Genomic DNA, 15,922 nt, shown 5'->3' on the forward strand with positions numbered 1-15,922 from the left:
ATATAGCATGAAGCAGCCAAAGCAATTGTAGGAGCTATTAACATCCATCACAATAATTACCTGCATATTAAAGGTCTCTACTCTCTAATAAGAGACAATAGTCTCCCATACCAATAATTTCATGCACTCTGTGGGGAATTTGCAATTATTTATTTCTTTGATTTATTAAAAGATTACACATTCCCCCAAAAGTCTCTGGATGCTCATAGAAAGTATTAAAATGCACCATAAAATTAAGTAATAGAAGCAAAAGCCCTTAGAAGCAACCTAGCATGAACACACCTATTGGGAAATTAGTCAATTACATAAACAACAAATATTTTAAGTCTTCGTTTTGACAGGCTCTGTCAAGCAATTCAAAAATCTATGCTTTCATTCATTCTGCATATTGTTTTTCATCAATACAGCCCAATGAAATAGGTATTTCCCTCCTAATTCAATTTCTTCCAAAAAAAAAAAACTTCTAAAGAATTTTGCAATTTTTTCCACATGATTTATATCTTCTCTCACACTCTAGTTAAAAAAAAAGTAACAAGGTAAAACTGTTTGAACTATTGCTGGAATCCTAAACAAAATGTAACAAATTCCAATGAATAATAAAGCAATTTTAATGAAAGGGAAGGCACAGATTGGGAGATAGGAAAAATAAAATAAAAATTGGGGGAAATATTTTCAAAAAACATTTTAAATTCAGACATAATTTAATGTTTATTTTTGAAGTCCACTTTTACTGAATCTAAAAGTTCTTAAGATAGACTTCAAAATAAAAATCTAAGTGAAAGCTATTAATACTCCTATCACAATTATAAAAATATGCATATGCTGCATCTTGCTAAAAATGTTCTTTCCAGTTTTTTTTTTAGCCGTCACTTAATAGTTATAACTCAACAACTCTATTCCTAATACAAAGAGAATATTAAAAGATGGCCTGGGAGTCTACTGGAAAATAGTTTTTAACAAGGAAGACATCCATTCCCCTTTGGAATAGGATAATACTCAACTGGTCTTTTGATCAGTTGTTTCTGACCTAGCCTGGCCATTAAAGTAAATGCAAAATGTATCTGGGTGGGACGCAGTACTAGCATATGGAAGGATCAGGAGGGAGTTCATGTAGGTCTGATATATGGAGGAATGCAGAGGTGCTAAGAGGTGAAGGAGAGAGCACTGTCATGAAGGAGGAGGTTTGGGAAAAAGCATGGAGGTGAGGAGAGAATGTCACATGCAGCTAGTAAACCAGTTTGGCTGAAACCAAGTAAGGAGTCATGTGCAGCATGTCAGGAAAAGTGAACCAGACGCAGAATGGTAAGGGGTTTCAACAACTTAGATATTTGGTACTTAAAAGTCTCATACTGGATTTATTTATAACCATCACAAAGGAAACAATGATGACAATAACTCCGCTGGCCAGAGCTATGAGCAAATAACTAGATGGATTTGGCAGAGTTTTACCTCCCTTCATTCTCAGAGATAAAGGTGAGCATTTAAATGGTAGGAAACAGAGGAAGGAGGAAGCCAGGAAATAAAGTCTGGTTAATTCCAGCCCCTGGCTTAATTACAATATATTGAAGATTACCACATGGTAAGCAAAAAAAAAGAATCTCAAAGGAAGCAAAATATGCCAAAAATAAGCTGGATTTTTAAAAATCTCTATTGATATACTGACCCTAGTTTTCTTAAGTTTTAAAAATAACTACTGAAGTTCACAGTAGGAATGTATTCCCATCATACTTAAATTTAAAAATACTTAGGGGATTTTTTTTTTAAAGGCAACAGGACAAAAGAGGAAATCATACTGATCAGTACAGTTTTAGTAAAGTGAATTCTAATAGAGTCCATATTTAAATGTCAAAGTACAAATGAACAACATAGGGATTGTGTAATTGTCTTTAGTTAAAGAAGGGAATCAATGATTTCCAGGAGAACAATGACTCTCCATTCTCTGAAAGCAGATTTTCTGAAAACTAATTTCAATCAAGACATTAAAGGCCTAGACTCAGGTGTGGTAAGAGTAGAGGAGCCTTCATATACCTATACACCTACCTTGGGGAGAGCAAGAATGATATCCATCAGCTGGGTCCAAGGGGAAGAAGGGGAAAATGGGTCTTCTATAGGCTTTGTTCGACGCCTTCTTAATTCAAGTGCCTTCCTTCTTTTACTCATTTCCAGTTTACTCCATATAACTTATTTGTACATTTTATTTTTCGCTTGTTGTCACATCCATTAGATTGCAAGCTCCTTGAGGACAGGGACTGTCCTTTGCTTTTATTTTTAGCAAAATATCTAGCACAAAGTAGGTGCATCATAAATATTTATTAACTGACTGACCATTTCAGAGACATATATTACCAGACACATATATAAAGATGACAATGATGATAATAGGACGACATTAATAGATAGCTATGTCCACAAAGAGCATTGAAACCTGCATCACCCAGTCAACTTCAGGCACTCCTTGGCCAAATCGAAAAGTACATTATGGAAAAGTGGTTCAGATGGTACTTTTTTTTTTTTTTTTTGCTCTTTGGAGGGAGGAGGGCAGGGCAATTGGAGTTAAGTGACTTGTCCAAGGTCACATGGCCAGTAAGTTTTTCAAGTGTCTGAGGCTGGATTTGAACTCAGGTCCTCCTAACTCCAGGGCCGGTGCTCTATTCACTGAACCACCTAGCCACCCCAGATGGTACTCTTCTTTCCCAACAAATGAGATTCTATTTTAACACAGAGCAGTGTTTTACCCAGCTCAATTGAACAGGGCACAAGGCTGGTCCCTCATTTTGCCAAGAGGCATAGAACAAATTCTCTTGAGTGTCATTTCTAATTTATTGGTTATTCTTTACAATTTTGCAAACAAATAAAAACTTGGATCACAATTCTACATTCAGTTAACATTTCAATTGTGAGTCTAGGATGTTGTCCTTTTGGCAATGCCATTTATAGACAGCATTTGGGCTAAGATTTTAATGCTTAACTTTTTACCATTGTCTGTGTTACCAATATTCAGCATAACAAATGAATTTTTTTTCAAATAGCATTCTATCAATCACTGTATCAATCACTTAGTAAAATGAAAAATAAAAATTTAGAAGCCTGTTCTCTAGAAGCAATATTTTAGAGAACTTACCAGAAATATTCGTTCAAGTTGATCCTGAATGTCTTTCATTCCTGGAAAAGCAGCAACTCCTTGAATCATTTCAACAAAGATGCAGCCAACTCCCCTACAAAGGGAAATATAGATATAGATATAGATATACAAACATCAGGAAATCCTATTTACAAAGTAAAGTTTGGAAACAGACTTTAAAGCCCCAATGCTACCTGAAATTAATTTTTAAATTATTGTATGCTTGATCTAAATTATTCCATTTATTTTTCACAACATTATAAATTCAGAAATTTCAGAAACACACACACACACACACACACACAGTCTATTCAGTTCAGCTGAACCAAGATGATACAAGAATTTCCAGAAACTATTATCTACTTAAACTAGCAGAAGTAATCAAAGACTGTTGTCCCTAATGGAGAATTCTCATGACAATGTGTCTTCACAGGGCTTTTGAGAGTATATTACTATGGTTTCAAAAATTATGCTCAAAGCACTTATTCAAAAGTGATTTAAATCACAAGAAAAAAAGAATGAAACAAAAACTGATTAGGAATATAAGCATTTCTGTGGGAAGCTTTGTAACAAAGAAAGCTGATTTACTTTCAGAGAGCAGGCTAATGGCTCAATCCAGAAGAGGAGGAAACACTGTCTTATGGTCATTTCTCCTCAGCTTTCTAACTTCCATTAATCTTATTGCCATATTCTCTCTTGATGCGTTTATATTAAGTTGTATGACCAGCTAAAGTAGTTCATTGAAAAAGAATTCACCCACTTAGGCACTGCAGTTACAATATATAATCTTATTCCAGTAAATGCTTGCTCCATCTCTGTTCTTCTGATGAGAATCTGAGTAATTATACCATTATTGCCCATTTATCCTAAATTTCTTAAGCATGAGAATTGATTATACGAGTTCACTATAAAACTGTCCCTGAAGTTCATGACATCATTTTATGAAAACTGTTTCAGGATGGATTTGGATCTCTAATAAACTTCTGCTATCAGTGTGTCTTACATGACAGAGTAGATATTTCCTTAATAAACAAACAAATCAACAATATCATTTCTGAAAGCAAATTTCCCAAAATTAACAAAAATTCAGAAGCTCACAGATGGCTATTCACTAAGCAGTATTCAGAACCCATTCCCTCACCCACGGAGTTCTAGTTCTAGGGCCTTTCTAAGTCAAAGTTATAAAAGATGAACTCCAATCCAGGCATTTACTCACAACAAAGACACTTAATTAAATACCAATGCAATAAAAGTAACGACTGAATGATAACAAAAAATACTTGAAGCTCACTCTCTAACAAATATCTATACAGGCACTAGCTGCAGAGAAACCTGCTAGACTGCCCTTGACCCACTGGTGAGTGCTCAGATTAGTAAGACATTTCTCAACACAGAAGATGAATGCTTTTCACAATCAGACCTCTTAGCTAATGACTTTGAAGCTCATCTTCTCATCCAAGACATATCAGAAGTTAACAGAATCAGGATTTTCTCTGCACTCTTGGCCCCATTAAAATATTTTGGTTCTTGACTCTTCTATTGATACTCAACTGTCCTCTGCTGTGTCACAGCAATATCTCAATCTAATTGGGGGGGGGGGTGGATTGACTCTAGGTTATTTTTAGACTTTCTTTGGGGGAAGAATAGAGACATAGATTACAAATAATTCAGCTTAAAGTGGAAGACCATAGACGTGTCTACTTATTTCATAACTCTTTAGGCCAGATGGTGTTTTATATTTAGACAAAAAAGGTTTTTCACAGGACTATTTTGCATTGTTATGCTCTGACTCATAAAAATAAATAAATAAAAATATCTGAACCTAAAAAAATATTCACTTTAGTTCAAAGGTCATATCATACTATCTCCCATCTTCAACCAATCAAATATCTCCAGAAATCTACTCCAGAAACCTCCAAAAATCTCCAGAAATCAAAAGAAGAAAAGTTGAATGAACCAGTGGTACAGAACCATTTTTTTAACCTCCTCCCATCATGCCTCTCTGTTCTATGCAAACAGAAATGGTATGCTAGTTTATATTTCTGAAAAATTATTTTTGTAGAAAATATGATAACTGGGTGGGTGACTAGATGATTTGAATATTCTATTAACAAGGAACCATGAAAGAGAAACAAATACAAAAAAAGGCCCTCATTCCTTTCTATTTCCAGAGTGATGAAATGATAGAGAATGGGAAAGAGGTTTTTGAGAATCACAAAATTATTAGACCATTTATGCACCTTAATTTACCAGAATCAGCTTAATATATGATCTTTGTCTGAGGGCACTCTAGGAAATACAACATATCTATATTGCATGAAGTAGTGCTATGGATAGAACTCAGTTTAGGGTCAAGAAGATATGAATTCAAATCTTCTTTCAAACATTTATCTGCTGTGCGATAATGGACAAGGCACAACCTCTCTGTGCGTCAGTTTCTTTATCTGTAAAATAAAGATAATAAATATTCCTAGCTCATAGTGATGTCCTGAGGATAAAAGTAGATAATATTTTGTAAAGTAATTTGCAAACTTTGTTGTACTTTATAAATGCTAGGTATTATCATCATCATTATTATTGACATCACAATAAAGGAAATCAGAAGGCATAAATACGTAATGGGTAAACTAAAGAATAGCTGAGAGTCTCCTTAGAGAGATGAGTTGGTGGAGTTATTTTTTTATCATATGCCCAAAGGCAAGAAGAAGCATAACCTCATGGAGTATTAGGTCACATGATTTTGTAATATTTCGCAATCAAATGAACAAGTGGGAAGATAACCACGGCTGGTGTTCCAACATATGCCAAAGACAGGATGCATGAAAAAACCCTTCATATGGTCATACAAAATAAGCAGGAGATACAATGACACCGAGAAGGTGAATAAAGATCAGGACAACCAAAGATATTCTGAAAAATATATCAAGGTGAAGAAAGGACAGAAGGCAATCATCTGTACATAATCAATTAGGCCTTGGACAAGGAAAGTGCTAACTACATCACACACAAAAATGAAACGAAGACTTATATTAATCATCACAATAATAATGATAACAAAAATAGCCAGCATTTATATGTTCCTACTATGCACCAGGCACAATACTAAACATTTTACAATATTATTTTGTTCAGTCCAACATAAGGTCTTTTACAAATATGTGAAAGAACTGTGATTCCCATCAATGTGGAAAATGTATCCCAATAGAAGAGACAACAAACGCTTATGGCATTTGGCAAATGGCTGGGAGCTGAATGAAACACAGTGATGTTAATAAGTGACTTATTAAGTCACAGAACAGTAGAAGTTGTCATAGGCACTGGAACCTGGATGAGTTTTCCCTCTAATACCAGCACTGTATACTTCATGCACCATGCCTCAGAAAAAAGAGTTGGACAAACAGAGAATAACTAGGGGCTGAAATGGGGGGGGGGGTCCCTTTTCTTTCTTTCTTTTCTTCTTTTTAAAGTATTGAGCTGCTTCTATGTAGTCAGATCATCAACTAGTTAGGGCAAAAGTCAACATCAATTTTTTAAAAAAGAATAAAAAATATACTTTATACAATTACAGAAACTCAGGCAATTTCTTTCAACAAACTAATGTTCCAGTGAGCCAAGTACTTCGTAAACCGTAATGGTCTATAGAAAGGTTGATATATATATGAGACTTATATGAACTGATGAAAAGTGAAATGAACAGAACCAGAAGAGCTTTGCACAGAGTAACAGCAATGTTGGACAATAATCAACAATGATCAATGACTTAGCTATTCCCAGGAATACAACGATTCAAGACAATTCCAAAAGACTTAGGATGAAAAAATGCTATCCACCTCCACAAAAAGAAAGGATGGATATGATGGCAAATTGAAGCATATTTTTTAAAAAACCTTTCTTTTTCTTTTTCGTCTGTGTTCTCTTTTGCAACATGGCTAAAATGGAAATATGTTTTTCGAGACTATATGTGTAGAATCTATATCAAAGTACTTGTTTTTTCAAGGAGGGAAGAGATGAGTGAAATTGGAACCCAAAAATTATAACAAACGAATGTTAAAAACTGTTTTTACATGTTAGTGAGAAAAAATAAGATAAAAGCATTCTTAAAAAGAAAACACGAGAGGATTTCTAAATAACTAAAATGTTCTCAGAGAGCACTTTTACTACTAACATCACCACCAACAAAATGACCATGTAAACACATCAGCACCTAGGACTCAGATCTTCTTTCGTTCTCATCTTTGCAAAGGCTTTTTGGGAACTGTTTAGGTATACTTGGAGAGTAGCTTTAATGAAAACACGAAAGGGAGCAATGTGGTTTTTGAAATAACTTTTTATCAGACCACATATCCCCAGTCCTAGAGTTGACAAAGAGGCAGAAAGGATATAAGATTCCATCAAAAAATATAGATTAACACTAATATTACACTCTGCATTTTTGGCATCAAGTCCACCAGAAACAATTTTATTTAATTCCAATTTTAATCCAATATCCAAAAATTAATAGCTTTGAGAAACCTGTCCAAACTGACACAATTTCCCACATTCTGATCTGACTCAGCTGCCAACGTAACAATACATTAAAAATGTAATTGTGGTTAATAGTCCAGAAGAGTTCAGTAACTAAGTCACCAACTCTTACCTTCCAGTAGAAAACAACTGCAACTCCTCCCCTTCTAAGGATATTTTGTCACTCCTTATGGGTGGGGAGGCAACCATGTGAGAGAAGAGGTAAACTTGGTTGTAAGATGAAGTATCACCCTTCCATATTCCCCAAAGAAAAGCCTTCTTGTTTTCATACTAATGCCTACCTTTACAAGGGGCTTTCCCCAGGAGTCAAGAGACAGCCTGAGAGAAAAACATTATTCCTTAATATTTGCAGTTTTACTAACAAAAAAAAGGTGCTTTTAAATATGCCTCCACAATTATTTTTGTTTATTTTCTATTTATTTATTTTAAATCTTTTTGACCACGAGAAAAAGATGTGGATTTAAACACCCTCTTCCAAGTGCCCTCCATATATAAATTAAATCATACAAGATTCTAGAACAGATTGTGGTTGTGAAGATAGTTTTTGTTTAATGATCAGTTTAGAAACAACATCAAATGAAATATAAAACAGGGAAACATACGCTCACCTACATTGTTTGCCAGTTTCGTGGAGGATGCCTTGAGAAGGCAATGGAAAAGGGATGCCTTATCAAGATGAGCTGTTTCATAGGTTATTATTGGAAGATCCCATCCTAAATTCACAGAACACCAGACCACTAGAAAGTCTCAGAAGTGACATCCAAATCCATTTGAAAGAAATTCTTTTAAACATCCACTATGGGAGGAAAGGGTGTTACAAAAACAGAAGGTAGGCCATAGGACAGCTGTAGGCCATATTTTGCCAGCCTCGGGCTAGATTATGGTATGTGGTTGGATGGTAAATACCTTGACTTAATGGAGAAGTGTATATAGGCATCTATGTGAAACCTCGGGTGGACTTGGGAGTCAGAAAGACCTGAATTCAAATCCTTCCTCAGATACTTCCTATGTATATAACCCTGGGAAAGTCACTTAGCTTAGTCTCAGTTTCCTCCTATGTAAAATAGATACAATATTAGCACCTATTTCAGAAGGTTGTTAAGAAGTTTAAAATGGAATAAATAACATGAAAAGTGCTTTGCAAACCTTGAAGTGAGATATAAATGTTACCTATTTACATATATGCACATATTATATATGCAATGTATTACACCTATACTTCATATATACATGTATTTGTATGTGTATAAATATGTAAAAACTAGTCTCACCGGGGTGGCTAGGTGGCACAGTGAATAGAGCACCAGCCCTGGAGTCAGGAGGACCTGAGTTCAAATTCGGCCTCAGACACTTAACACAAAAACTAGCCATGTGGCCTTAGGCAAGTCACTTAACCCCAATTGCCCTCCCAAAAGCAAAAACAAACAAACAAACTTGTCTTACCAATGAACAACTGGTTGAGTATAGAACTGAATGAGAGGAAGAAATCAGGCTGGATCTTACTTAAAAAATCGTGTTGCCTTCTCAATGAATCAAGTATGGTGTGTCAGAAGCCTATGCTTTTAACATAGTATTCTTCCCATGCTATTTTATTACATATCTGTGATTCATGGAACACTACTATCATCAAATAATTGAAATTTTCATCACAAGAAAGATAATGGGGAGTGTGCAAGGAATGCATCACAAATCATTATAAGAAAGAAATTACAACACTGAAAAGGTCTTAAAACATGTCATCAAAGAAATGTATCCCTCAAAATAGGGAGATAAAGGGTCTGACCACAAAGCAGGAATGACAGACAACCCATGTGCTCTAAAGAAGAAGAAAGTAAAGAAACCTTTTAAGGCACTGGACTGATGAGCTGTGAACAAACATTTAGGAGGACATAGATGTTTCACATAGTTCAGTAAGCAACAATGGGTTGAGATCTGCATCCCTGGAGGTAATGTCCACATTGACGAGCTGATGAATTAATTTCATTATTTGTACACAAATCTTGTTATGCTATGAGACTATTCATTAATGTACAGGCAAACTAAATCACAATGGGAAGATATACAGTAGGTCTAAGTAGGCTGTAGCAGTCAGTCAATCAACAAGAAATTAGATATGACAAAATGGAGACAGGACTCAGATATAAAAAAATCTTGTCATGATCAAATTAGAAGAATAAGGAAGAAACTATATTTCAGATCCACTGGCAAGTGTTCATGCCAAAAAGATGGCAAAAATCATAAAAAATATTAAAATGCACAATTTTTATTATATCAACTTAAGTTGTATTTGCACAAATAAATGCAATGTAACTAAGACAAGAAGAAATTTAAGGAGGAAAAAAATCTTTGCAGTGAGGTCCTCTGATAAAAGTTGAGTTTCCAAAGACTCTGGAAATCAGTTTTAAAAACAAATGTTAAAAAAAAAATTAATTGTTTTTTACATGCAACTGGGAAATAAGATCTACAGACACTGGGACATAGAAATCCATCTTGCCCTACTAGAAAGTTAAAGGGGACATGGGGGAGGATATAAGAGAGAGAAGAATGGGGGAAAGGGTATTCAGTAGGCTTGCTATCTTGGGGTAGGGGAAAGACGGGGAGAAAATTTTTAACTCAAAATCCTGTGGAAATGAATGATGAAAACTAAAAATAAATTTTTAAAAAGTCTTGTTTCCAAGATACAAAGAAAAGATTAAAATTTGTAAGAATAAGAGCCATTCTCCAAATGATGAAGGTTCTAAAAATATAGATAGGAATTTCTCAAGGAAAGAAAACCAAGTTATTTATGACCATATGCAAAAATGTGCTCTAAATCACTAATAATTAGAGAAATGCAAATTAAAATACTTCTGAGGTTCCAGACTCATACCTACAAGAAAGGGAAGGAAGGCAGGAATGGCTGCAGGAAAATAGAAAAACACTGATGTTCCTATTGGGGGGAGGGAGGGGGGAAAGAATTAGAACTACATCTCCCAACTGTGAATGCTCTTTGGCCTCACAATAACTTTATTGGGCCTATGCCCTAAAAACATGAGGGAGGAAGGGAGGGAAGGATGGAGGGAGGGAGGGAAGGAGGGAGGGAAAGGGAGAGAGAAGAAGAGGGAGGGAGGGAGAGAGAGACAGAGAGAAAGACAAGAGAGGCTTCATGTGTACAAAAATATTTATATTAGTTTTTGTGTGCTGGCAAAAAATTGGAGATTCTAAGAGGGAGACCCACAAATGGAGAAAGGCTGGACAATTATACTATATTAATATAACAGAATATTACTATACTGGGTCCACTGAAACACATTGAGCTTCTATTCTTTCCATCTCAAATCCATTTACAAATTGATTTTCATGAATACATCCAAATGGATTCATTTGGCAGTTTGGTAAAGCCTATAGACCCCTTCTCAGAATGTCTTTACGTGCACAAACTAAATACATAAGATTAAAAAGGAAATCAGTTACACTGAAATGAAGCAATCAAGAAACAAGTCCATGGACCCTTGCATAATAATCCTTGCCCTAACCCCCAAAAGGACTAAGGACAATATAGTGCACACAGCAGAAACTTAGCAAAGTTGGAGGAAAAGAAGGGAGGAAAGGAGAGCAACTTTCTGTTAATTGACCAAGTTATATTGTTTGTTCTCATACCCATACCTGAAGCCTAACACTGGAACTTACTAAAGCAGGCACTTTGCTAGGATAGCTATTAAGAACTAAAAATCTTCTTCATATCATTATAAGACCTGATAATAAAAACCCACCTTACCTCTTTAGCTAACAACCTATGGCCTCCTAAGTCAATGGGGCCACATGAGGTGAGGTTTCCTGAAAATCTTTACTTTAATATAGTTTTCCTAGTATCTTATAATCATCTATAAACACTGCGGGGAGAAAAAGAGGGAAAACAGAAAAGGTCAGTGATTTTGGACAAATTACTTTACCTTGGCGGCCTTCAGTTTCTTAATCTGGAAAGTCAGGGAGTTGAAATCAATTACAGCTCTTCAATTTTTTTTTTTTTAATTTGGACTTTAGCAATTACCAAGTCACAAAAGCATTTCCACATACAAGTAGAAAAGAAAAAGAGGTTTGCACATGCAGTCATAAATCTGTACCACATTGAGCTGGCTCCTCCTCTGTTCAAGTAAACAACAAATTCAATGTTATTTTCAAAGATGAACTGCCTATCAGAGTCTCCAAGAGACTTTCCTTCTGCTCTCTTCCCTGAATTAAAAAAAAATGCTTAAATCACCCTTTGTTTATGTTTTTTCTTCCTCTGGTGTCCTACTTCCCTCCATTTTGGCCACCCTCTCCAAACTCCCCCTTCCTCTCAACTCTTTGCCCTTTCCATGACAAATATATAAATAAAGAAAGAAAATTTGGTTTAGAAAACCACTAAATCAAACATATATATGCCAAATAAAAAAATATCCCTACTTTGGCCATGTCTGAAAATTTATGACTTGTTCTTCAAGCTGAGGTCAACACCTCATTGTCAGGATGTGGGAAGCATGTTGTAACATAGGCTTTCTGAATTATGGCTGATCACCAAATTGATCACTGTCCTCCAGTCTTTCTTAGCTTTTTAAATTTACAATATGGTTGTCATACTTCAAGTTGTGCTCATTTTACTCTATATTAGTCAATCTGTCTTCACAAGTTTCTCTGAAACTCTCCCTTTCATGTCACTCAATAAGATCCTATTATTATATTCATATATCATAACTATTCTCCAGCTGATGATGCAAATGCTCCTTAGTTCCTAGTTCTTTGCCTTTGTATATTTGCACTCTATTTTCCACAAATAGCTCCTTTTTTCTTTCTTTGATCTCTTTGCAGGTAACTTTTAAAGTGTCATTCCAAACTGCTTTATAGAACGGCTGGTCAGTCCATAGCTTCATCTAGTATTCCTTTGTTTTTCCTATATTCCCTCCAACAATTGTGATCACTGCCAATCTGTCAAGTAAAGAATCGAATTTCAGACTTCTTTATTAAATATTCTATTTTTTCTCAATTATATGTAAAAACAACTTAAATTTTTTTTCAAGTTGAGAGAAAGAGAGAGAGAGAGAGAGAGAGAGAGAGAGAGAGAGAGAGAGAGAGAGAGAGAGAGAGAGAGAGAGAGAGAGAGTATACATAGGTCTGTGTTCAGATGCTTTCAGTTCTTTCTCTAGAGATGGATAGCATTTTTCATCCTGAATCCCGTGGGATTGTCTTGGATCATTCATTGTATTCCCGAGAATAGCTAAGTCATTCAGTTATTCATCATAAAATCTTACTGTGTACAATGTTCTCCTGATTTGGTTCACTTCACTCTGAATCAGTTCATGTAAGTTTTTCCAGGTTTTTCTTATAGCACAATAGTATTCGATCACAACCATATATCACAACTTATTCAGCCATTCCCCAGTTGATGGGCACCTCCTCAATTTCTAATTCATTGCCACCACAAAAAGAGCTGCTAAATACTCTTCTGCAAATAAGTCCTTTCCTCTTTTTTCAATTCCTTGGGGATACAACAAAATAGTGGTATTGCTGGATCAAAGGGTATGCACAATTTTATAGCCCTTGGGGCATAGTTCCAAATTGCTATTCCAGAGAGTTTGGATTAGTCCACATCTCTACCAATAATGCATTAATGTCTCAATTTTCCCCACATCCCTTCCAATATTTATCATTTTCTTTCTGTCACATCTGATAGGTGTGAGATGGTACCTCAGAGTTGTTTTAATTTGTATTTCACTAATAAATAATGAATCTCTAATCAATAAAAACATTTTATATAATTATAGACAGCTTTGAGTTCTTCAGAAAACTGCTAGTTCATGTCCTTCAACCATTTATGAATTGACTGAGTTCTCTATATTTTTGAGAAATGAAAAGCCTGCTTTCATTCTAATATTGGTTGCATTGGTTTTATTTGTCCAAAGCCTTTTTAGCTTAATGTAATCAAAATTATCCATTTAAAATTTCATAATGCTCTCTATCTCTTGTTTGGTTCTAAAATCTTCCCTTATCCATAGATCTGACAGGTAAACTATTCCATGTTCTCCTATTTTGCTTATGGCATCACCGTTTATGTCTAAATCAAGTACCCATTTTGACTTTATCTTGGCACACGTTGTGATATGCTGGTCTAAACCTAATTTCTGTCATATTGTTTTCCAGTTGTCCCAGAAGTTTTTGTTAAAAACTAAGCTTTTGCCTTAAAAGCTTGGATCTTTGGGTCTATCAAACACTAAATTACTGTGGTCATTTACTACAATGTATAGAGTGCCTAATCTATTCCACTAATCCACCACTCTATTTCTTAACCAATACTACATTGTTTTGATGATTACTGCTAAATAATACAGTTTGAGATCTGGTATAGCTAAGTCACCTTTCTTCACTTTTTTTTCAGTGAGTCCCTTGATATTCTTGACCTTTTGTTCTTTCAGATGAATTATTATTTCTTTTAGCTCTATAAAATAATTTTTGATAATATGATTGATATGGCACTGAATAAGTAGATTAATTTAGGTAGAATTGTCATATTTATTATATTGGCTCAGCCTACCCATGAGCAACTGATATTCTTCCAGTTGCTTAAAGATGACTTTATTTGTGTGAAAAGTATTCTACAATTGTGTTCATATAGTTCCTGGGTTTGTCTTGGCAGGTAGACTTCCAAGTATTTTATAATGCTCATTGCTATTTTAAGTAGAATTTGCTCCTGGACTTTCATGGTAAAATATAGAAATGCTAATTATTTGTGTGGGTTTATTTTATACCCTGCAACTTTGCTAAAGTTTTTAATCATTTCATCTAGTTTGTTTTTTTATTTAGTTGCTTCTCTAAGATTATCTAAGTATACTATCACATCATCTGCAAAGATAGTTTTGTTTCCTCACTGACTAGCCTAATTCCTTCAATTTCTTTTTCTTCTCTCATTGCTATAGTTAGCATTCCTAGTACAAAAATGAATAATAGTGGTGATAATGGGCATCCTTGCTTCACCTCTTATCTTACTGGGAAGGGTTTAGCTTATCCCCATTACAGATAATGTTGCTGATGATTTTAGATAAATAATACTTATTTTAAGGAAAGCTCCATTTGTTCCAATGTTCTCTAGTGTTTTAATAGGAATTGGTGATGTATTTTGTCAAAGACTTTTTCTGCATCTATTGAGATAATAATATGATTTCTGTTGGCTTTGTCATTAACAAGGTCAATTATGCTGATAGTTTTCTTAATATTGAACCAGCCCTGCATTTCTGGTATAAATTCCACCTGGTCATAGTGTATGATCCTTGTGATGTATTGCTGTAATTTCCTTTCTAGTATTTTATTTAATTTTTTTGCATCACTACTCATTACAGAAAATGCTTTAGTTTTCTTTCTTGGTTTATGCTCTTACTGGTTTAGCTATTAGCACCACACAGTTTGTGTCATAAAAGGAATTTGGTAGAACTTCTATTTTTCCAATGAATTTATGTAGTATTGGGATAAATTGTTCTTTAAATGTCTGGTAAAATTCACTTGTGAACTAATCTACCCTGGCTATTTTTCTTAGGGAGTTCATTGATGGTTTGTTCAATTTCTTTTTCTAAGATGGAATTATTTAAGTATTCTACTTCCTCTTCTGACAATCTGGACAATTCATATTTTTGCAGATATTCATCAATTTCACTCAGATTGTCCATATAATTAGGCAAGGCTGTTTCTGATGATTGCTTTAATTTTCTCTTCACTGGTGGTGAATTCACGCCCTTTCATTTTTGATAGTGTTGATTTGATTTTCTTCTTTTTTTTTCAACCAAATTTACCAATGGTTTATCTATTAAAAAACAACTGTTTTAATGTATATTTCTCTATTTAGCTAGAGAAGGACATGGTAAACTACTCCAGTATTCCCTAAGAAAACCCCAAATGGAGTCATGGAGGGTTGGATACAGCTGAACAACAACAGTAAATTTCTCCATTTAGTGATTTGGCATATTCCTTTTTCATATGCCTTGACAAGATTACTTTTAAGGTTCAACAGAGCTCTGAAGTTTTATACATCTTTATGCTTACATGATGGATTATACACAATACAGAGAAGTCTGCCAAATCAGAGATGGATACCACAGAATGAGATATATAGCACTAGAAAAGAATGTAGAAATAATCTGTTCTGCTCCTTTAAAACAGGAAACAAAAGCCAACAGAGGTCAACTGACTTGCGCGAGATCACACAGGTAGAAAGCACAGAATAAGAATTGGAAATGGAATCCTCTGACTCTCGTGTCCAGTGTTTGGTGCTCT

General features: G+C 34.8%; 1 protein-coding gene across 5 annotated transcripts in view; it reads right to left on the reverse strand.

Annotated features, from left to right (window-relative positions):
* The window catches only part of CDK14 (cyclin dependent kinase 14), a 678,842-nt gene that overhangs the window by 244,894 nt on the left and 418,026 nt on the right, over nt 1-15,922 (reverse strand). For all 5 annotated transcript variants that reach the window (XM_069086180.1, XM_069086183.1, XM_069086182.1 and 2 more), the window contains one exon: nt 3,122-3,215. In XM_069086180.1, the coding sequence (XP_068942281.1) occupies nt 3,122-3,215 (94 nt within the window). The remainder of the gene's footprint in view (nt 1-3,121; nt 3,216-15,922) is intronic.

This window comes from Petaurus breviceps, unplaced genomic scaffold (assembly GCF_028583685.1).
Source record: "Petaurus breviceps papuanus isolate PSGF00001 unplaced genomic scaffold, PetGlider_PUasm1.0 178, whole genome shotgun sequence".
Taxonomy (NCBI): Eukaryota; Metazoa; Chordata; class Mammalia; order Diprotodontia; family Petauridae; genus Petaurus; species Petaurus breviceps.